The sequence below is a fragment of the Pocillopora verrucosa genome, chromosome 3 (genome assembly GCF_036669915.1).
Source record: "Pocillopora verrucosa isolate sample1 chromosome 3, ASM3666991v2, whole genome shotgun sequence".
Classification (NCBI taxonomy): Eukaryota; Metazoa; Cnidaria; class Anthozoa; order Scleractinia; family Pocilloporidae; genus Pocillopora; species Pocillopora verrucosa.
The window spans coordinates 19,478,278-19,500,960 of NC_089314.1; the positions used below are offsets into that span (position 1 = coordinate 19,478,278).

The 22,683-nt window shown below is 36.1% G+C and overlaps 4 protein-coding genes across 4 annotated transcripts; 3 read left to right on the plus strand and 1 right to left on the minus strand.

Moving 5' to 3' along the window:
- The first annotated feature begins 92 nt into the window (after positions 1–92).
- Positions 93–1,383, plus strand: LOC131794363 (protein C19orf12-like). Its single transcript, XM_059111891.2, has one exon. The coding sequence runs from the start codon at positions 202–204 to the stop codon at positions 619–621; it is 420 nt and encodes a 139-aa protein (XP_058967874.1). The 5' UTR covers positions 93–201; the 3' UTR covers positions 622–1,383.
- Positions 1,384–2,248: 865 nt separating this feature from the next.
- On the plus strand, positions 2,249–3,144 carry LOC131794312 (protein C19orf12 homolog). The gene has a single exon (XM_059111828.2). The coding sequence runs from the start codon at positions 2,343–2,345 to the stop codon at positions 2,766–2,768; it is 426 nt and encodes a 141-aa protein (XP_058967811.2). The 5' UTR covers positions 2,249–2,342; the 3' UTR covers positions 2,769–3,144.
- Positions 3,145–4,601: 1,457 nt separating this feature from the next.
- Positions 4,602–12,670, minus strand: LOC131794155 (N-acetylglucosamine-1-phosphodiester alpha-N-acetylglucosaminidase-like). The gene is made up of 8 exons (XM_059111678.2): positions 11,778–12,670; positions 10,574–10,702; positions 9,711–9,910; positions 9,400–9,447; positions 8,722–8,850; positions 7,143–7,274; positions 6,287–6,389; positions 4,602–5,890 (listed from the first exon to the last, which is right to left on the minus strand). The coding sequence occupies exons 1-8, from the start codon at positions 12,590–12,592 to the stop codon at positions 5,707–5,709; spliced, it is 1,740 nt and encodes a 579-aa protein (XP_058967661.2). The 5' UTR covers positions 12,593–12,670; the 3' UTR covers positions 4,602–5,706.
- A 46-nt stretch (positions 12,671–12,716) lies between these two features.
- LOC131794154 (E3 ubiquitin-protein ligase TRAF7) lies at positions 12,717–21,437 on the plus strand. The gene is made up of 12 exons (XM_059111677.2): positions 12,717–13,246; positions 13,645–13,748; positions 15,611–15,714; positions 16,053–16,319; positions 17,043–17,187; positions 17,788–17,892; positions 18,023–18,100; positions 18,504–18,590; positions 19,074–19,209; positions 19,649–19,797; positions 20,213–20,332; positions 20,700–21,437. The coding sequence occupies exons 1-12, from the start codon at positions 12,769–12,771 to the stop codon at positions 20,724–20,726; spliced, it is 1,800 nt and encodes a 599-aa protein (XP_058967660.1). The 5' UTR covers positions 12,717–12,768; the 3' UTR covers positions 20,727–21,437.
- The last annotated feature ends 1,246 nt before the right edge of the window (positions 21,438–22,683 follow it).

The window sequence follows — 22,683 nt, forward strand, 5'->3', positions numbered from 1 at the left end:
ACCAAATAAGGAATATTGGTGAAGGAAAAAACGGTGTTAATCACGTGATTGAAGAGTATCCCATCAAGCGTGTGTTGTTATTGTCCATAATCAGTTCGCAAGGGAAAGGTCATCGGTAATATTAAGTTCCCTATACGCATTTTCCAATCTCTTATCCAAGTTTGTTTTTCAATTTTACTGTACCTCCACCATAAATTCAAGATGCCTGTAACACCCGAAGACCTTGTGGGTCTTTTGGCCCTGATCGCGGGCGAAAGGAATTATCAGATCACAAATAGCCAGCGCCTGAAAGGAGGATTTCTGACAGGCATTGGAGCCACTGTTGGCGGTGTCTGTGGTGGACCTTTTGGTGTTGTTGTGGGAGGCCTAGTCGGCGGATCACTAGCTGCTTGGAAAGGAAAATCGACCACAATACCATTAGACCAATACTTGATGGATATGGACAAAGAACAGAGGCAAGCGATGTTTGCGTATATGAATTACCTTATAGAAGATAGCCATGTTCAAAACTTTGTTGCCCTGAACGCTAAAGTTGCCACCGACCCCGATCTGAAACGACGATTTTTGGATGTGCTGTTGTGCTATTTGAAGGTAGAACTGAGGCTCAATGTGATCGAATGAATGAAGAGAATGAAGGAAAGGAGCTTGTCGTCAATAAAACAAGAACGTGGTTGAAATTGGAAAGGTTCAATTGAATTCAGAAAAACAGGAAACCTGAAAACCATGTGGAAAATTTCACAAAACTGGCAAGGATAACAGTAAAAATTTTCCAGTAATTTATTGTCTATCACTATTTCCATTTTGCTCTATTGTTTAGGAAAGTTTTGAAATACGCATTGATACTAGATTTTCTACAGAGCCGCGCAAACATATGCAAATAACCGTGCATGATAAAATGATGGAAGTTATTCTTGTTTTCACGACATAAAACAGTTTAAGACTTTTTCATCTAAAAAAAACTGTGATGCTTTGTTCTTTAGTATACTTGAATGATTCTTGTTCAATTTATCGTCTTTATTTCCCGTCAGGTTGTAGTTTTGAGGGTAGCTTTTATTCAAATAAGAAACATTTTTGGCAAAAATTTACCATTGCCATGGCGAGTTTTAACCCATTGATCACATTTTATGAATTTTACAAACTGATAACAGAACAATGCGATTTCAATGAAAATATACTTTTATTGAAATAACAATATATATTGATGTAAAAATATCAGGAAAGTGTATCTTGTTTGACCGTGATTCTGAGTGATTTTTACTCGAGCGAAACATATTAGCAAGGAAGACGAGTCAGTTTCACTTAGCTTGCACTCTCGTAAATGGACAAACTCGCGAAAATTCAGCTAGCGGAAAACCTGTCATTTTTCTGTTTCTTTTTTTACTTTCTTCCGTTTTTTATTACCTTTTTTCTCGGGGGGGGGGAGGGGGGAGGTGGGAGGGGGTGGAAGAGGGGTGACGGGATTGATCTCTCAGGCCAGCGGACGCAAGTCACGTGGTCAATGAAGGAGCTCATTCTCGCCCTCTGCGTCACCCTCGATTCTTCATTCACTTAAAAAAAAATAAATCACTAAATTAAAAAATAAATAGTCTAATTAGATAGATGACTAAGTTTCTTTTTTCTTTTTGCAAAATGAATATCTAAAATGCACAAGAAATCATCTGGGTTCTGGTCTAATCACAAGAGGTCTGCATCTCTCGAACGTTCGCAATCTTCCAAACTGGCTGTGTTGATAGATGTATCTGGACAAAATCAAACATGTCAATGAAGTCTTATTATTCTCGCACAAACGACGCTTTTAACATGTTTAATCTGGAACCGAAGATACATGCAATCCATCAACTTTTTCTATAGATAATGTTCTCATTCAAGAAATGGCCTTTTTTAAGTTTAATTATAGACGTGTAAACCTTAGAATAAGTGACTGAGGGCTAGTAATCAGTACTAACTAATGTGGAGGTTAATATATTCATCCATTGCAGCTGAAGTAATTTGATAACTTGGCACAGGCGCCGGTTATAACGGCGTGCGAAGGATTCACGCGAAGAAAAATTAAAGAACTTGCTACTCGACATAATTATTTTACTCCTTTCTCCTTAACTTTGAGCTCGATAAAGGATTTTCTGTATACTATTTACGTATTAGAGGTGACTTAGTAGATATTTTTTTATTGTTATATTGCACGCGTTGCATACCTATTGCTATAATTAGACACCTGATGACCTCATGTCTACTCAAACATAGAAATGAGGCTAACAACAATGGGGAAAGTCCCAGCCGTGTACCGGAACTGATCTTTCGTTTTGTTTCCTTGTTGTGAGTACTTTCGCTTTCCTTCAGTCGACATGCCGGTTTCCGTGACTGATTTGCAGCGTGTTATGGCCATTCTGGCCGATGAAGATGAACTTAAAGTAACCTTCAGAGGTGCTGCTTATGGCGGTGTTATCGCAGGAATTACTACGACTGTTGGAGGACTTCTTGGTGGACCGGCTGGGTTGCTCGTTGGAGGCGCTGTTGGCGGAGCATTAGCCTATGGCACTTCGGGAGATTTCAAGCCTGCTTCCCAAGTGATCAAAGACATGAACGCTCACGACAGGCAACTTCTTTACGACAGTGTTAAAGAAATCCTCGAAAACTTGGCGATCGACGATTACCTAGCTCTTATGGCCTTCCTGAGTGGCGGTCCTGGATTGATGGTTCGACAACAACTCATGGACAGACTGGTTTTATTTCTGAGGAATAATATGCGACTTCAAGTGCCTCAAAGTTAAATCCTCTGTTTGTAAAAGAAATACCTACAGTGTCATACAGAATGACATTTAACAACGATTTATACTGGTGTAACTGACTGAATAAGAAAATAGAAATATTACTCACAAGGGACAATTATAGAATTTGACGTTGTTATTTAGGATAGAAAGTCATATGAAAAGAACACATGCACGAGATAAAATGATTATATTGACTAGTCAAATGTGACCACAATATAGACAAGAAATTTTTTTTGACTACCATAAGACAAAGAAAAAATAGTTCGTGTTAATTTTCAGTTCCCTTTATCTCTTCAAGTTATCTCTGTAACATTTGTAATACTTTTTTACACCTTATATTTAACTTATTGTATTGAATAAATATATTTAGGGACAATGTGGAACTTAATTGTTTAGAGCTTGGGGCCAGGTTACCTGAGATAAGACGTTGGCTTGATAAGTTGTCATTGTGGCTTTTATAAAGTGCACTTTGTTTACGTATTTGATCACGTAAGTTATTGGCTGAAACAAGGAGTTGAAGTTAGGCTGATTCAGATATAACTTTGTAAAACAAACCTTTTCAACTCAGGCTGACATGGGACAAAACCACTAGTATACCACCAGTGGCAGAGCAGCAGTGCAGGAAATGTGCAGTTTTTGGGATCAGTTCCTGATGGGGCACCCACATGTTTTTCTTGTCTTAGACTTTTGTGCTAATCAAATGATATTTATGGTCAATCCATGAACAAGCTAAGAGCTAGCCACCTTTCTTTTTCTATTTACACACAATGCTTTTGACAAACAGCGGAGCCCAGCAGTATGCCAGATGCATACTCTGTGAGTTGCCTTTGGCTGGTGGACAATCTATGCTTCAATTCTAAATGGGAAAGTCAGATTTTTTTCTTTCTCCTTTTGTCTTTTATCTAACTATTAACATCTTAATTTGATAGCTCCTTAATAGTCATAAGGTTGATCTGTAAAACCTGCTATCACGATAAAAAAGGAAGAGTGAGTACCACAAATTATTGTTCAGCAGTTTAGTGGAAGTTTGTTTCCAAGGGTTATCCTGAAATCCCAGTGAGCAAGCTGGCTCTCTTTAAGAACAGTTGCATTAGTCTTTATTGGCACTGTTAGGGCCACAGTGCCAATAAAGGTCTTTTCCCAGGCTAAAGCTGTTCCTTTTTTGGGCTAATGACAATTTCCTATTTTGAGGTGTTCTCTTGCATCATGAACTAACCAGATACAATACTCTATCAAATTAAGCCCGGTTAACATCCAAATATCATAACTCAAACCTATATTTAGCAGAAAGCCAAGATTTATTAATTTTGCGAAATACTGTGGACAGGGTTACAGTGGCTGCACAGTGAGGTCCAGGTTCAAGCCCAGGTCTGATTTAATGCTTTGGATTCTTGGGAAAAAACTTGCAGTTTCTAGACCCATCCAAAAGCTTGTGAAGGTACAAGTGAACAGTCAATCTGGGTCATTTGAGTATTGCCTGGCAGTAATTCCAAGGACTGGCCCCACATCAAAGAGGTGCGAGATAAAAATTCTACCTCTCCCCTCTCCCTTACCCGCCTTAGATAATTAAATTTGATTACCAAGCAGCACTTTCCCCTTTTCTTGTTCTTCCACTTCTGTAAATGTAGACAGACCTGACATCATTTCCCTGATCAAAGATTCACCACGAATTGTCAGTGACTCTTTACTACATGGGCATCAAAGGGTTACAAAATAATTCTATAAGAAAAAGAAGTGAATGCATATCACTCCTCAATTACAACTCTTCATGCAATTCTTTGAGGGCATCCTTTCTCTTGAAAGTTGTGGCCAACCATAGTTTATAAATGCTGATCATGTTTGCATGTTTATTACAAAACTTAGAACTCTCACATAATCAAATGTCTACTTTTAAATAAATATAAATATCCTCTGATTCGTGTGTTTTGCACTGCGGCAGTAAGTGAGTATCAATTATTCCTTGATTATAAAGTTAATTTATTGCAAGTAACCTTACTTTCTACATCAGGTTTGACAAACAATATAAATAAAAACAAACTTAGAATAAGTCAATCTGTTGTTACATTGTAATCTTAACTAAACAATTTTATGTAACCTTAAACTTACTAATTTCAATCTAATTAATGACACTAATAATTTATTTATTAAAATCTAAATTTCTCCTCCTTTGAACTAGAAATAAGAGAGGAAACTTTTCTTCCCCAAAAAATTGTAAAATTTTAGAATGAGATAAAAACTTTCTTTTACATCAGGCTACAAAAGGTGTAGAAGGCCTCAAAAAGTCTTCCACACAGTACCTTAGTTCAAGAGTTTTCATTATCAGAAAACTCAATACTTAAATAAAAATATCATTGTACTTATCACTATCTTACAACTTTTATTTTTTATCTTTCTTTACTAAAACCATCTCTATATAACATTTAGCCTGTACAACAAGCATAATTTCAAGTGAGTGACTGCAAAATTTTTATGATTGAGAGTTTCAATGGCCATTGGACTGGTGAGACTGAAAATGCATGGAACTGGTATCAAAATGACAAATTAGACCAGTGAGTGAGGATGAGGTGTAGCCTCCCTCTTCACTCACTTGTCACTTCTATTACCACCTCTGGCCTAGGAAAGTTTTTTTAAAATGCTTTTTAAAACCACAAGGAAAAAAACATTCAAAATGGTGCATCAAAAAATCTCCAGTCAGTGCAAATCATTTACTACTTATTTTCAAGATATTTGGTCCAACCCATACACCCCACAAAAATTGTTACAAACTGGTAAAAGGTTTACAGAGGGTGCTGGTAAAAATTTCCAGTGTAGTTCAATATCACATAAACTTTAATTTTCATCTTCTATTTTGGAAGGGAAGTCTGTGAAAAAATAGCTTAACAGTCTCCTTTCCTCTATCTCCATGTCAAATGAGCTAGTTTAAATCATCAACAGTATATTACAAGGCATCTTCGTCATCATCATCATCATTGAACAGATGCAGACGCTCATGTTTTCTGTTGCCATTAAAACTGACAGCTTTCTTTGTAGCTTGATTACAGGCCAGATATATCAGAAATAGGTTGGCTAATAAGCTGACGGCACAGAGACTGATCACTGCCACAAACCATACAAAGAACTTACTGAAAAAAGAAACAATGAAATCAACACTCATGGAAGAGTTCTACGCAATGGAATAAACTATAGACTGTACAGAAGTTCTTGTTAGATTTCTGAGTCTGGTTTCCTGAACTTAAAAACCTCAAGGATGCAAAAGCTGGACACAGAATCATACTTTAACAGTAGGAGGAATAACTATTAATGGCAATACAAAAATCAAAGCTTACTGATGATAAAATATTTAAGAAAGGAAAGTCATGACACAAATTTACCCAGAAAATCTTTCTAAAAATTCTCAGAGAATGTTAGAAATATCAAAAAAACTGGTTTCTTAATGTGTAATATATAAAGAGAGGAAGCTTGTCTTAGGCTTTGTTGTCATGTAAATTAAAAAAAAAACATAGTTTCTTGGCTTTTACCTGAATTCCTCTTCTGTAATTGCACCCTTTTCAGTATTTGATTGCAGCACAGTTTCCTTTGTTGAAACTCCCTTCATCTTCAAATCCAATTCACAATGCAGCCCTATAACATAAAAATTTATTAATTTGACTCAGTATAGCTTACCAGTAGTCTGTGGTTTCAAACACGGTTTATTTTCCTTAATTTTTAATACCGCAGACACACCTTTAGTAATAACCCCTTAGGTGTTACAAAAAAGGCTGCTCATGCCTTACAGCACCTCCACCATAATTTATCAATTACGAGAAATTTCAAAGGTCTGTTGAACTTGGTTCATGGCAGCCGGGACCTTTTCATTCCTAGGATTTAAATTTAAATTTTCTGCTTTGTCTGTATACAATCCTCTGGATTCTTGTTCTGAGAACTTGTAGTTTGTCAAATGAATCTCCTAGTTGACAACCTCCTCATTGAACATGTAAGAGATATTGCCTATTGTTTACTCTTAGGAGTGAAAGAGTTAATGTGCTAACTACTCAGGTTGGGATTATAGAAACTCTCGAGCATTTCAGTATGTACTGAAGACAAGGTTTTTTGCCTTAACCCTTTAATTACCAGAGGTGATTAACAACTAACTTCTCTCTATAATATCCATTCCTTATCCAGCAAAAAGGTAATGAGAATACTCAAACTTATCAGGTAGAAGTTGTAACTAACTTCAAGGGAAATATTTAGTAGCTGGAAGGGAGAATTGACAATTAGATCATGGGAGTTAGAGGGTTAAAGATCCATCTCAAAACTGACTGGGAAAATTATTGTTGCCTTAGTAAGAATAATGTAAGTGCATCCCCTAGATCTCTTTGAAAGGATCAAACTTACATCTTTGAGTAGAATTTAGCATACTATGGTTGCTTGCAGAAGAGCACTCTCCAGTTACTGGATCACAATCACATGTATCAGGGCACTTGCAAATCTTCATACAATTCTGTCCATAACTACCATGAAAACAGCCTGAAACATCATTTGAGAGATTACAGTGGTGAATTATGCAGAAATAACATCATTCTGGTACTCGTAATCTATTATCAAAATAATGGCTGATCTTTGGTCAATTTTGCATGATTATGACAATTTATCTATGCCCACAACACTGTTCACTTGACTATAAAGTAATTTATTAAAAACTGTGATTAAATGGAAGTGAATGACCTTAAGAATGACATAGCTATAATGTAACACTAATAAAATTGTTATTGAAAGTAATAACCATGGTCACAAGATGTTAAGAGTTGCATTGTGTGTTATACAGACAATGATCTGAAGCGCAAGCTAACGCTAATCTATGATTAAATTGATTCCATAATTAATTTTACACTACGTTATAGTTTAATGATTTTGATTTCACCCATGGTTTTAATTTGTTGAACAAGCTGTGTTTTATATAGAACAATTCATTTCTTCAGAGATGATAGTTTTGGATCTTTTGAGGTCAGAATTATTGCAGGATGTGGAACTTCTGTAACAAAGCTTTTAGACACTTAACTCTTTACTCCCAAGATCTCATTTGTAATTCTCCTTACTATCTACCATACAATTCTTATCATGTTAATTTGGAGAATTTGGGATTGGGTCAACTAAAATCCCCTAACTGCTATTTTTCTTTATTCTCATCACTTGTCTGCTTGATATTGTATTGACACTGTAAGGAGAAATTCTCTTTTGGTCACTCATGAGAGTTAAAGGGTTACTGGAGGATATGTCATTTTGGTTATAGCCTTGAAAAAGACATTCAATTCATTGCACTCTGCTTTATATTAAAACATTTTATTTATTGTTTTCAAAATTTTATTTTGATCAAAAAATTTATGCAAGAGTTTTATCAAAACTTTAGGCAAAGTTGACACTTTTCCTTTATAAGATAACAAGCACTCAAAAGTTGGGTTATTTAGTCCTTAGAAATAGTCAAAGAGTGGTTCAAGTTTAAAGAGGAAGCATTTTTAATTAGCATTTATTCAGGTTTATTCAAATAGTCTCAATCAGTGCAAATCAGAATGCTAAGAGGTTTAGCTGTAGATTAAACAGGGATGTCCACATACCTACATTTTAATCATTATTTTCTTGTTTTAAAGCTTTGTTACAAGTATTTCAACTTGTTTATTCATTTATGTATGTATTCTCTCAAATTAAAGCACATTAAAAATGTAAATAAGTTTAATGCTTGATTGCAAGCAAAGAAATGTTTGATTGCTCTCTGACTTTTGAGTTACTTTTAAGCGTTTAGGCACTCTAGACTGAATGCTGCTAGTTATCTTTCTCTCTCTACATTTCCAGTTTCATAGCTAGAGGCTACAGAACTTTTAGAATGGTTTCGCATTATTTCACACATGTAGGTACATGTAAAAATATCCAGGTCCATGCCTCTCTTTGCAAAATCAGCATCTGACAGGAAAGCACTTACGCTGCTGACAGAATGTTCCCATCCACCCAAGGGTACAGGTACAGTGACCATCGACTGGGTCACATGTTCCACCATTTTGACATAGGCATTCTCTACTGCAGTTCAATCCAAAGAATCCCGATGCACAACCTGTTACAAGGTGGGAATATTATATAAAAACTGCCACAAAAAAATTTGAAAATATTACTGCAGTCTTTCTTGGCATTACCTACTCACTATTTCAGGTTTAAAAATAAATGGAACTAAACAGAAGTATCAGGGTATAGTATCAGGATTGAAAAAGAATGAAAATATATATTCTTTCAATCAAATTAGCACTCTTAATTGTATTAGGAAAAAGTTTGAGCCTATATGTTGGTCAACATGTGGCTTACTCATTTCACTCTCAGTAATGACTAAAATCAACTTTCTCCTTACAATAGTAATACATTTTTAAGCAAAAAGGTTACAAGAAAAAAAGAAAAGGTTAACTATGGTGTATTGTTTCAACTTTGATTGAGACAAAATCTTCAGTCTGAGCAAAAAAATCAAAAGAAATAACTTAAAGGTATTGAAGACTGTTAGGAGAATAGATATTATGAAGCTCAAACTAAGATGTCTTTGTTTAACAAAGACTGCATTAAAAAAAATTTTCTTTCAATTCCTCCTTTAGTTCTTTTTCTGATCCCTTATACCAACCTTCATTACATTTCTCTCCTTTCCAACCAGGAAAACATGAGCAACCATCTGTGAAAAAAAACAACACACTGATTTATTCCTGTTTGCTCAATTGTTCCTCAGTCAAATATCATGTAAAATATCAGTCCAGTCCCCACCCCCCCCCCAAAAAAAAATTACCTTTAACAAATATATTCCAAGTTACTGAGCGTTTGTTTAGTATACAAATAAATCACATGTGATGCCAAAATGTGGCAAAATGTGATGAGTGTGTCACTGCATTGATGTGTATCACTGATATTCTTTCAGGCAAACAAGGCCTGTGATCTCACCTTCAGTAGTGCAATTTCCATTTGAAGAACAGTTATGTTGTCTGCATTTTAATACATTGCATGAACCTCCAGTCCAATGACTGTCGCAAAGACACTCCCCCATCACACACTGTCCATGGCCATTACAATCCTTAGGTATGCAGTCAGGCTCGTGTGCACACACAACTGTTGATACCTTTCTGGAGCATGTGAAAAGACCACTAGAGTTTAAGTAAAAAAAAGAAAATTTTTAAACCTGTTTGAAGACAATGAAATAATTTTGGGATGGGCGAGTATATGGGTGCTCGGTTCTTTAATTTTCCTGATTTAAAAATTTTGGGTATACTCAGGTTGAGGAGAAAATCCAGATATCATCTGTGGTTTCATTTTGTACTCGATCTTCTTTTGGGTTTGAAATAATTTGAAGTATGAATAAAATTGAACTACAATAAAGACCAAAACATAATGTCCCCACTCCCTCCTTGCACCAAAAAAAAAAAAAAAAAAAAAAAAAAGAATGTGCTTCTTATAAAAAGAATCAAACACTTCTGTTATGTTGTAGGTAAGCATGGAATTTAGATTGAATGGTTTCAAAATATGTTGATTGGTATTAATTATCTTAGATTTCCTTGAACAAAGAACACTTCAAATCAAATTAGGAAAATTAACTGAACTAATTAAAAATAATTTCAAATTACAATATACATATTATTTTGTAAAACTATACAGTGTCAACACCAACAAATTACTTCTACAAAGAATTTATGAATTCCATTTGTAAGAAAGAAATAAAAAAAGCAAAAAATTTTGGGAAACACAAATTATTGCCCTAAAAATACATCTGATTTGTGCTCCCAAATCAAAAAACAGAGTAACAGACTCACCATTCATCTGAAGGGTAGTTTACCAGTGTGTTATTCACTACCATTGTAGCTGAGCCTCCACCGTCAAGGTTTATTGCATTCACCAGACCAAGTTTCAATAAAAGACTAGCAAAGCTGTACAGATCAATCCTAATTGAACCAAACACATCATTAGCTCCTGTTCACATTAATCCATAAGTCAACATGTTAAACTGCACTATTGTTCTAACATACTTCAAGTTGTAGGTCTTATTGATCACTTATCACAAAACAATAACATAGTAGAGAAACAAAATGATAAAAGAACACAAAGAAATGCATTTTGATGACATACTTCTACATAGGCTTGGTTACAAGCTGCTCTCTGGGAAAGGACACTGAACTCTGCATCCCCAGAGGAGGTAGCAAAGGGTTTAAATGTGTTCATGCTTAAGGCCAAAACTAATACATGATGTGAGAATTTTACGGAAAGGTGAGCATGATTTGTAAATTTATAGATTAGGCTCAGGTAGTTTGAAGGGTGGATAAACTATCCACTGGATAAAGGATAACGTACTGCGCTATCCCATGGATAGCACAGTATATTTTGGTAAAACTTATCCACCAGATAGCATTGGATAGCATTATCTATTGGATAGCATTATCCACCCTTTGGACAACTGGGCCCAGCATGAGGCATGATTTGCCTCCAGGAATATGCAGTACATGTCCTGTGAATTTTTTCTTTTATTTCATGAAAACCTTAAGATTTCCCTGAAACCTTGGAAACAAGGAGAAAGATTTGAAATTTTTCATTTAAATTTATGACAGATCAAATGAATTTATCTCGCATTCATACATTTAACAGGATCAGGATCCCTCCTTTGCTATCCTCTACAAAAGTTCCAAAAACAGACCTCAGGCAAAAATAAGCCTAACTATGCCTTGAAACAGCTGTGTTTGTTGTATCAAGTAGCACAATTACATTAATATTCAACATTCTGCTCTTAACAAGGTCAAAGGTACAAAAATCCTTCTAACACAAAAGCAAATGGCAGTCAGTAAAGAATAAAAACAATCTCATAAGTGGCGAAGAATAGTTACAGCTCCATGGAAATGGATCAGAGGAATGCGAACTCTCAAGTCATGTGATATGTGACAACAGACTTCCTGAAAAAAAATCTCCATCTTCTAATAGGCAAATGATCAGCAAAGATAAGATCAAGCAACGAAGTTTAACACTTGCCCTCTGTGATTTGTCTTTCCATCAATCTGAACAATCATAACCCTTCCTTCTATGTCGTGTCCCAACGCTGTTCTTGCGGACATAACATCGGCAAACAAGTCCATAGAACCCGTTTCCTCAGTGTCGCGACATTCCGCAGTTTTGCTTTCATTTATGTACACCATGCCATTTCTCAGTATCCAAATCACACCAGATACGAGCTGCACAAAGGGATTTTCTTTGTCATCAACCATCTCCTCGGATAAATACCCCACAAGTATAGAACCATCTCTGCGAATACCGAAATTTGCATTTTGCACTCCACCAGAATCCTGGACTTTTCTTCCATCACTGAAAACATTTCCATAACACTTGCCGTCCTTAGTTTTAAAAAAACCTGCATTTGTAGCTACCCAGCATTTTCGCTGTTTCGCAGATTCTGCTACAGTAGCTCGTTTGTAAGGATCGCTACAACCCCCGACTTCCCTCGGTTCAAGAACCGAAAATGTCCGGAAAGGATCTTCTATAGAAACAACGTGACCGACAACGTCCGTTTCCACATTATTTCTTGTGTATCTGTGATAAAAATTCTTCACCTGGACGAAAGGTTGACCCGGTTTTATGCGGCTCAGAATCTTAAGCGTCTCGTGTGTTCTATTACCATATAAAATACGTTGGCATTCACGAACATGTCTGTGTGTTCTCTTCGTTTTGTAATAATCCTTGTACGGCATCAGAATGTCATCTGGGAAGGGGTCGCTGGTTGTTTCAATGGATGCATGCTCCAAAGCTAAAATTTGCAGAAGAGCAGTGGAAAAACAAACGAACAACCTCATCGTTTGCAAGTGTCTCTCAAAAAGTACCTGCTACGTTTCCCGCAAGTTCGTGTTTTGCCTAAGACTCTGCGCCTACAGTGTTGGAAAGTAAATCAGCGGATTACTACATGTACAAGACAATATTCGTATCATAATTTTGGTTTTAACGACGACACAATAACTCATCTTTCGGAAAAATGTTACCCACAAAGTTTGTCGTCCAGCCGTCGGAGTCTCTAAAATGCCCCATTTGCAGGGAACTTTTCAAAGATCCGGTTATTTCAACTCAATGCGGACATACGTTTTGCAGAAATTGTATTCGAACTGGAGTTTCTCTTACCGGAAATGCGACAACGAAATGTCCTCTTGATGGAACAACTTTACAACGAACTCACTTAGTGTCGAACTTAGCAGTGCGAGGCCAGATAGAAGACTTGTTGATACACTGTAGGCACGGTTTAACACGATCTGATTCGGAAGAAGACTTTGATATAGACAGTAGTGGTTGTCAAGAGAGAATTTCATTTGGTCGACGGCGAGAACATGAAGATCTCTGCGGATTCGCTTTAGTCCCTTGTCCAAACAGCTCAAATCAATGCGGAAAGTTTCGTCGTAAATGCTTGGAGGAACACTTGAAAGTTTGTGCTCAGTACCGCTGTCAGTATAGTGTCAAGGGTATGTAATTTGGTGGGTCTTGTCAGTTATGCTCTGAATATATTTTGGGAAAAACTTGAAAAATTAAAATTTAATTCAGTTTGTCGTTTCCCTGTCATTAGATTCGCAGTTCATCATAATTTAGTAGGTAATTAAATATACATGGAATGTGTTATGCATAATTTGAACAGATTGCGTACTTTAAGGTCCTCTATCAGTATCAGAAAGGCAGTTAACTGTCTTTTTCTCATGATAGCCTACTGGGCCCTGGCCAAGAAATTGTAAATTATGACTTTGAATTTAGGTCATTTGGTTTATAGGCTAGAGCAGCAACTTGCACCTTTCAGATTACACTTTGGAAATGTGAGTTTGTGCAGTTTCAATGTAGTCGTCTGTAATGATATTATAACTCCTCCAAGGTTGTGAACATGTTGGAACTAAACAGAATGTGGAAGAACATGCAGAAGAATGTAAATTTAAACACAGCTCAGACCTGATTAAGTGCCAAGCTCTCCATTCTGAGGTACAGTATGGCAACTTCATTTTGTCACTTCATTAATGATTAAATATGAATTCCATCCCTTTGGTGATCTTTATTCAAACCTTTATTAGAAATTTTTACAATCCTACAACAAGGGGCCATTATGTGAGACAAAATATCCTACTTTAAGAACTGGTAAAAATGCTGTTTACATCAAATTCAGAAATGACACTAACTACTGAAATATTTAGATGATGCCATTTTGAATTTCTCACTGGAATCAATGCCAACAATTTTATGTGGTAATGAGAACCAGTTAGTTCTGTAAAGAGGGGGGCATTGGGGCCTACTAGAAACCACAAAAACTGTAGAGAAAAATTTAATCCAAAACCAGAAAACTGAAAAAAAAATCTGATCAAAACCGAAAACTGCATATTAAACCATCAAAACTGATACATTTTCACCTCCTAGTTAAATCATCCTGATCAATCCAATACAGTGGTGACAAGTGGAGCATACAGAGTAAACTACACTAATTTCATTACAGTATTTGTGAATACCATGGGCTTAGCATTCGTATCTTCTTGTACCTGCTTAAATTATACGGTTTATTTTAGCTGTTCTCTTGAGGACCTCGAGTGTGGTCTCTGCGGACTCATCGGCTGGTAATGGAGCCCAGTTAAATTAGAGAAATTCACACCAAAGTCTTCTAGAGTCCTCTATGGGATTGCAATTTTTAATTTGCATCTAACCTTGTTTTTCTTTCTGAAATTCTTGCTGTCTTTCCCCTCTTCATAAAAAAAAGTGACCTTCTTCCATTGCCAGCACGTTTGGCACGTTGGAAGACATGGTTTGCAAACTGATCAACCTTGACCTAAGTGCTCCACATTGCAAGATCAAAGTCTTGGGCATCATTCAAGACGCATGAACCCAATGGATGGTCAGAGTCTTGGGCATTATTCAAGATGCTTGAACCCCCTTAGGGATCCCTGGGATATTTCACGTATTTTTCTCAACATTTGCATTTAGCAAGATCAGTGGAGGTGCATAATTGCCACTCAGATCAAAGAGAAACTGGTACCTAAATTGGTTAAATAAGAAAAACGGAAACCGTATCAGATATCAAATCCGAAAACTTATTATTTTCGTAAAAACCAAATACTAAAAAATGGAAAATCCATAAACTGCAACAAACACCAAAGCCGAAAAACCAAAGATTTTTGTCACAAAAATGGAAAAAACGATCTAAAAAATAGCAAAAACCTCAAAATGGAAAATCCCAATGCCGCTCTCTACAAAGGCAAATATGCGAAATGAATCATTTGCTATTCTGAATGGTGATGTTGTGGTCTAATTGTGAGAGTGAAATGTTTCAGTCCTAAAGAAGACTTTTCCATGACAGTGACTGCCGTTTTTTAACCACATGAGTGGAAGGAAACATGTAACTCTGACAATTAGAACACATCTTGTTCAGATTTTACTACCCTGACTAGGTTTAAGCAATTTATTGTTTACTTTAAATGTTGTACCCACCAGGTGGATGTGTTATAGGGAATATTTGACTGATATACGTTTCTAGAAATTCAAAACTTTTTTTATCAAAGATTTGTTTTGCCATCAAATTACATTACTTTGTTCAAGTGGATTTGCTTCTTTTTGAGGAAGTTCCCTACAACCGTACATTGTATTTCAGATTGTGTTTTTAATAGCCTTGATACATAAACACAATAAAACTAAGTTTCTAATTGTAAACAGAACATGATAACTTGTCCTGGTATTAGTCTGAAAGTAGCACAAAGGGTGACCCTGATGTTTTGATGCAGTGTTGTGATCAAGAATGATGAGTGTGCCTAATTAAATTTGTTGCAGTATCAATCATCTAATCTTTGTTGCACTGATTTCAGTCCTCTGAAGAGCTAAGATCATCAATAAAGGTCCTTTCAGATAGAGTGTCATGGCTAGAGAGTAATCAGGATGCTTTAGTGACACAAGTTGAACAATGTAATAGGTTGGTAAATTAGAAGAACAATTATTATGATTATTATTTTTCCTGTTCAGCATTTAATTTATGGTGGTAGTAGTTTACAAAAAGTTAAAAAATAATGACCATAAAAAATTAAAAGGGGGGAGGTGTGGTGAGAAAGCTTTATCCATTGAAAGTTATTATGGAATTGAGTCTCTATAATTTTTCCAGTTTTGCAATTGGTATCTCCATGCAGATTCACAGCAAATACCACCTCTAACCTCATAAGTTACTCACAGTCTAAATGACTCAAGCATAGAAAGTCATGTATCCGAGTGATGTGTTCAAGTATGATAAAGATCATTCTCTTTGTTTTCTATCAGTGCTGTTTCCAGATTGTCAGAAACAGTAGAAGACCTAGCATTTCAAGTGGAACAACTTTCAGTTATTCTGAAGCGATCATCACTTTATCGTGAAACATCAATTACCTCCATCCCTGAAACAATCAACAGTTCTCAGAGTACAAGCCCTGATGATACCACTTCATATTCTCATGCACATAAATCACTCGTCAGACTCAAGACATCACCAGCAGCACACCAAGATGTTTGGGGCATACCTTGCGTCTTCAAGTGTATTGGCACCTTGAGGTGTTTTACAGTAATTTTTAGTCACTGATAAAGTTGTCTGTGAACAGTGAATTGTTTCAACTTGGAGTAATGTTTGATCATGTAGAGTGATTGTCTGTCTGGATCCCCTAATTGAGATTTTTCTTTATTCTCATTACCTTTTTGCTTGATTTTGTATTGTTATTGTAAGGAGAAATTCTGTCATGGTTTGAGAAAATAGAAAATTATTAATTGTTGATAATTATCTATGGTGATATTCATGTTTGATAAGTTTTTTTGCTAAGCTGGGAAATGTCAACAAGTTTTTATTACTTTTTTTGACTACATTGAAATCCTGGTGTTTGCCAGAAATTTCCCAGGGGAGCATATCCCCAAATCCTTCACTAGTTTCTTGTGCCTCTGGCACTTATCATCGCAGCTATTGCACCACCATTACACATATTCTCAGTTATGCCTCACCAAGGAAAAAAATTCCTAATGCTGCTAATGATTTATGCATTTCTCAGTGAAAAAAGTATCAAATGTCAGGTTTTGTCATCACTTTGTTTAAAGAACAAGAAGATTATCAGAAATAAATTTATAGGTGTTAATACTATCTGTGTGTTTGTTAACTAATTAGGAGATGATATGAGTAAGTTTATATTCTTGAGTAAAAAATTCAAATTAGGAAGTAAGGGTTTTTCTAGTTAGGAGGAGATACTGTGGTGTAGGTTTTGATTACATCCTAACTCAAACTTTTTTCAGGGGTCATCGTGGTACTATCTGGTCCATGGTGTCAAAAGGCCATCGTCTTTTTAGTGCTGGTGGAGATCAAGTTATCAAGGTTTGGAACATGGAGAATGTGCGGCTAGCAAAATGTACAGAAGTCCTGGAAGGGCACACTGATGATGTAAGTAAGGAGTGCTTTTTATAACAATATATTTATGATCATCAACCATGAACTTGTTAGTGACACCTAGATCTTGGTTAAAATTTTATGGTGATCATGCTTTTTCGGTCTGCACCCCTAAATTTTGGAAAAATCTTCCAGAGCATTTAAAATGTAGTCTAAATCTTACATCTTTTAAGAGCAGCCTTAAAACGTATCTTTTTAAGCACTATTTTAATTTGTAGTTTTGCTCTTGTATTTTTCTGATTTATTTACTAAGTTACTGCTTTAGACATTTTATTGTAAAGCACCTTAAAGCTCTATAATAGGGTGCTATAGAAATTGTTCTATTATTGTTATTATTATTATATTATATGATTGCACCTGTAATCACAATCTTTGGTTATGATCATGATTTATGATAACTACTGTAAAACCACACTGTAAGTGAAATACACTGTAAGTGTTTGTTCTGGTCAGGGGATAATTCATTGCTTTCAGGTTGACAAACAGCAATTATATGACTGGTGAAGGATTAAATGAAAGTGCTGCCTAAATATTATTTTCTTAGGCTTTAAACTTATACTGTGTTGAAATTTTTTTTTTCTTCTCTCTCTTAAGATTCACACCATGTGTGTTGGAGGTGGAAAACTATATAGTGCAGGATCTGATCAGGCAATTATTTCATGGAACTTGGAAAATTTAACTCTACATAAAAAAATAGAGGTTTGTTATCATTTTTTTATTGTTACATATACCTGATACTTTTGCATATTGGTGAGACTTTTTGTTTTATTTCTTTTGTAGGTGTGGTGGGTTTTGACTTTATTCTCTTATTTTCTAATTTTTTTTTCAGAATGCCCATGACAATATTATATGTGCTATTGTTTACAATGGGCAGTACCTCTTCACATCTTCACATTCTTGCATTAAGGTAGCCTTGTTGAATCTTTTTAAATCATTTGATTTTATAAATTTCTCACTTCTGCTTTTACCTGTAATGGTTGTTATTTGATAAAATGTCTCATCTTTAGGTGAAAGACTTCTCTAATAGATAAATTTTTGGCTATCCAACTGGCCAATGGATTCCATGTTGTTGTGAAACTGTTCAGTATAATTATAATAGATGATTGATGACATAAGATGAGACAAGAACAAAAAAGTTACACATGAGGCACAGCCAAAAGTGTTAGTATCATTGTCAACATGGAATCTATCGATATTTGTTTTATTTACTAAAGAAGCAAAATGATGTCAATAGTGATGTTGATCATGGATGATAACCAATCAAAATGTACGTATAAATCAGCTTGTTGTATAATCTGAAAATTTTACAGGTTTGGGATGCTTCTAGTCTGGAAGAAGTACATGAGATGACAGACCTTCATCACTGGGTCCGAGCGCTGGCTTTGGACGCTAAAAGAGTTAGTTTTTTCTTATTTTTGTTGCATATAGAGCGTATTTTGACCGAGAGTCTTAAATACAGAACGGAAGAAATCACGACAGCCAATCAGAACAAAGAAAAATATTGCAAAAAGCCTATGAGAACTCAAAGTTAAAACAAGCAAATTACTTGAAGCAGGGGAAAACGCAGGTAGCCAAATCGTAATCCGTTTTGGTTTTGAATCTGATTGGTTAAGAAAGTGGAACAAGTCAGTGAGGACCAATTATATTATTACGTGATATTTCTTGGTCGGTGTGTTTTAAGAATTTTTTAGTTCGATCCGAGTAGTATATAAACTAAAGCATATGACTTTTTCAATTCTCATAACAACTTTGCTTGTCACTGTACTGGAAATGAGAGGAGACTTTTCATGCCGATCATTCCTTGGTTTCAAGTGTACTTCAATTTAAGTGAAAAGTTCAGTCTCAATTGTCAAGTTGATGTTTTCTGTTTATGTTTTCAGGAGAAGCTTTACAGTGGATCTCACAATGTAGTCCACATATGGGATGCCACAGGCTCGTTTGATCTCCGAGGAACCATCGATCACTCTCTGGGCTCTGTGTATTCGTTGGCTGTCACTAAGCACTTTATTCTTGTTGGTGAGTTTCCCACACTCGTTATGGTGGTATATAGTCGTAATTTTAGTCTTAAGTTCGGACGTGGAAAATTACCTTCAACGTGAAAAAAAGCAAGAAAATATTAATTTGGCAATATAAAAAAAACAAAGAATGGAAAGAAGGATTAAAATAGGGATGAGAATTGCAAACGAAAAGATGTCTAATTGTACAGTTATAAAGGAATCTGTAACTTTTGGGGGAAAGGAAATGAACCCAGCTCTCCTTTTTTCTCTCTTCTAGTCCCAGGCTGGTAATTTACTGATCAAACTTTGTTCATGTTAAAGGTCGATAATGCATAAAATGTTTTTATTATGGAAGACATTACTCCCAGTCAATAATTGCCATTAAAAGCGTATCTTCTCTGCATAAACACTACTATAGTTCCTAGAGGAATCAACTTCCCTTTCACTCTCTCTCTTAGGTACGTACAACCAGAACATTCACGTTTATGATGTAAACACCTACCAGTCCATCAAGGCTCTTGTTGGTCATATTGGCACAGTCACGGGATTGGCGCCAGCAGTGACGGGAAAGCTGTTATTCTCGGCCTCCTACGACACAACAGTACAGGTACAGTCACGTGGTATCATTTCGTTCGTTTAGCTATAAAGAGAATGATCCGCTTTATTCCTCACTCGTCAGACTTGGGCGCATGCTCCTAACTGGCAGGATCAGCAGCTGTCGCGTGCCCTCGGAACTCCCTTAATAACCTGTCTTAACCCACTCACTCCCAAGATCTGATTATTAATTCTCTCCATAGCTGCTACTCAATTACCTCTAAATTAGTTGTGAGAATGTGGTGTTGAAGGAAGATAACAACTTCTACCTGATATCTTTGAGTATTCTCATTTCCTGTTTGCTGGATAATGTATGGATATTATAGGGAGAAATCACATGTTAATCAATACTTGGAACTAAGGCTGGGTTTAAAATATTCTCAGTTCAAGATTCCTGTAGTTTCGGGGTAATTTTTGTTTTCTATCAGGTGTGGAATCTGGATACTATGTTACCAATGCAAACACTCTCAAGACACGAAGGCAGCGTCAACTGTGTTGTTATTCATAAAGATATGCTTCTGTCAGGCTCAGAGGATATGGAGATTAAGGTATGTTTATTAGTGCTATTATTTTGAGACTCCGTTTGAGAAGGGGCTCTTCTATCAGTTACAGGTGATTTAGAGTTTGCATACATCACAGTTGAGATGTGACTCAAGAAACATTTTATATACATTTTTGCATCACTGCTCTGCCTGTATGCAACGCTGATCTATTGCGGGCTACTTCCCAGCATTTCGTTAGATCCCTTCGTCAGGTCGCTGGTGACCTCTTACTACAGGCTGGAGAAATGTGCTATCATAGTTTGGTGTATTGCGAAGATAAATGTAAACAACCGCAGTAACCACCCCAAACACTCAAGCCACAGTTCAGTCCCTTTCCAGTAATTCGCAACTGTTTTAATTTTTCTTTCTCAAGGTGTTCAAGTACTTCAAAGCGGAATAAACTCTCGACTCGTCTTCATCGTAGTCACCATCATCAGCAACAACAACTGAAACAAACGTAACCCTTTCACTGCCAAGATCTCATTAATAATTTTCCTTACTGTCTGTCGCACAATTCTTGTGCTGTTAGTTCGGGGACTTTGATATTAGCTCAACTAATAATCCCCCAATTGAAATTCTTCTCACCTGTCTACTTGATATTGTGTCGGCATTGCAAGGAGAAATTATGCTTTGGTAAGTCATGGGAGTCATAGCGTTCACATAACTTGACAATATTATTTTCATAATTTATTGTTGTAACAGTAAGACACAACTTCGCTTTAAACGCGAAATGAATTATTACACTCCCGTTAGTGCTTGGAAAATCGAAGATGAGACCAAAGACGGGAGCTCCCGTCAACATCGTTCACAATCTTTTGTTTTTGCGTTCAAACATTCTTGAAAAAATCAACGGGAAAGTTTCCTGGCCAGTCATTTTAGATGGATTTAGCTAAAATCGTTAGGACCAAAACATTTAAAAAAGAAGTATGTCGGGTTCTCCAGTATCTTCTAACAACAAAGGTTTTAATTTTAATTCAGGCCTGTTTTAACAAAGAGATTTCGGTGACTATCAGAAAAGATGATGAAAACTGTTCACCGAAAGTTACTCGATGCGTTTTATATGAATAGCATCTTTTATGTTATTTTTTTAATAAATCTGAATTTTGTGTGAGTTATTTGTATTGTGTGTCTTGATTTATTTTTTTAGCTCAAAGGACGGCCCAAAATAACGTTAAAGATTACGGAAAAGATTCAAATGACCGTCTTGAATAATCTTTCCTCGCTCGCCTCATCTGTTTATCCCAGACTTTGCGCGGACATTGAGACAATAAGGGGCACTCAGCACTAGGCATAAAGTAATCAAAATCAAACTATGGGAACCTGAAGAGTAACCATGAAAACCGTAACTTGGAAACGCAAAGGGCGTCTTTGCATGAATTTAACATTCACGTGATGTCGAGGTAGCATTTCATATCTCGAGTGTTTGGGTGTCCTTGTTGTAACAAAGTGCGTTTGGAATGAGAGTAAAATCTTGTAGAAAAACTCATCAAATTCCAAGACCATTGCAAAGAAGCTTAAAATTTGATCTAGTTTGAAAAACGCAAAGTCAACTAAACAATGACAACACAAGCAGCTAATTGACTTCTTTTGATATCGATCTTTTCGATATTAAGAGCTCTTTCTGTGACATCAAAAAACATGCCTTCAAACAATTGAAGTTCTGTACGCAGAGCCGTAAGACTTTGGAATGCTTGTAAGTCACTGAACCCTAATAATAAACTCTGCTTGAAACTGTAGTTAATTTACGGAAAACTGCGTAGGTTTAAATTCTGATGTATGGCTCGACAACGGATGTGGCATTTCTTTTATTCGTTTTCCAAACGGGTGAGAAAAAACAAACGAAACTTGGATCAGTGCTAATTGTAAGAGATAAATATTTATTTCAGGGGTCCCTTTGTTCTTTTGCCTTGCCTTGACACATTCCGTAATACAACTGAGGTTTTCCTGTCATGGGAAAGACGGAAACAGTCCTTAATACTGTTCGCTTCCAATTGTCAGTTAACCTATTAGCTTCGTGCTAAGTGTTATATTTATACTTTTCAGAACGGCCTGTTTACAAATGCTCACTTAATTAGTTTGCTCTGTCTATTGAGTGAAGGCAGTTCATATTCAAGTGATTGTTTCCTCAAAAAGAGCGTTAATCCATTTTCCTTTAATGTAGGAAAAGCGAATAAAGGCCTCTATGCGTTCATCTCTAAAAACTGACTACTGGTTCATGGTTGCAGAGTTGGCAAGATTTGATGATTCTGCTGACAACATTTCCAAGGAAATTTCGGCAGGAATCGTCCGACGCTAAGCTTTCAGATCGTTGTGTCTATTAAATAAAGCCAAACGTGATGTGTAAACGAACTTTGAAT

What these genes read in the sequence shown, in the direction of transcription:
- LOC131794312 (XM_059111828.2), top strand. Translation starts at nt 2,343, where the DNA reads ATGCCGGTTTCCGTGACTGATTTGCAGCGTGTTATGGCCATTCTGGCC.
- LOC131794154 (XM_059111677.2), top strand. Translation starts at nt 12,769, where the DNA reads ATGTTACCCACAAAGTTTGTCGTCCAGCCGTCGGAGTCTCTAAAATGC. An exon ending in AAGTGTATTGGCACCTTGAG is followed by an intron (nt 16,320 to 17,042) that starts GTGTTTTACAGT and finishes AACTTTTTTCAG; the next exon opens with GGGTCATCGTGGTACTATCT. An exon ending in CCTACGACACAACAGTACAG is followed by an intron (nt 19,798 to 20,212) that starts GTACAGTCACGT and finishes GTTTTCTATCAG; the next exon opens with GTGTGGAATCTGGATACTAT.
- LOC131794363 (XM_059111891.2), top strand. Translation starts at nt 202, where the DNA reads ATGCCTGTAACACCCGAAGACCTTGTGGGTCTTTTGGCCCTGATCGCG.
- LOC131794155 (XM_059111678.2), bottom strand. Translation starts at nt 12,592, where the DNA reads ATGAGGTTGTTCGTTTGTTTTTCCACTGCTCTTCTGCAAATTTTAGCT. An exon ending in TGGAAATTGCACTACTGAAG is followed by an intron (nt 9,448 to 9,710) that starts GTGAGATCACAG and finishes TTTTTTTCACAG; the next exon opens with ATGGTTGCTCATGTTTTCCT. An exon ending in GGGAACATTCTGTCAGCAGC is followed by an intron (nt 7,275 to 8,721) that starts GTAAGTGCTTTC and finishes ATGATGTTTCAG; the next exon opens with GCTGTTTTCATGGTAGTTAT.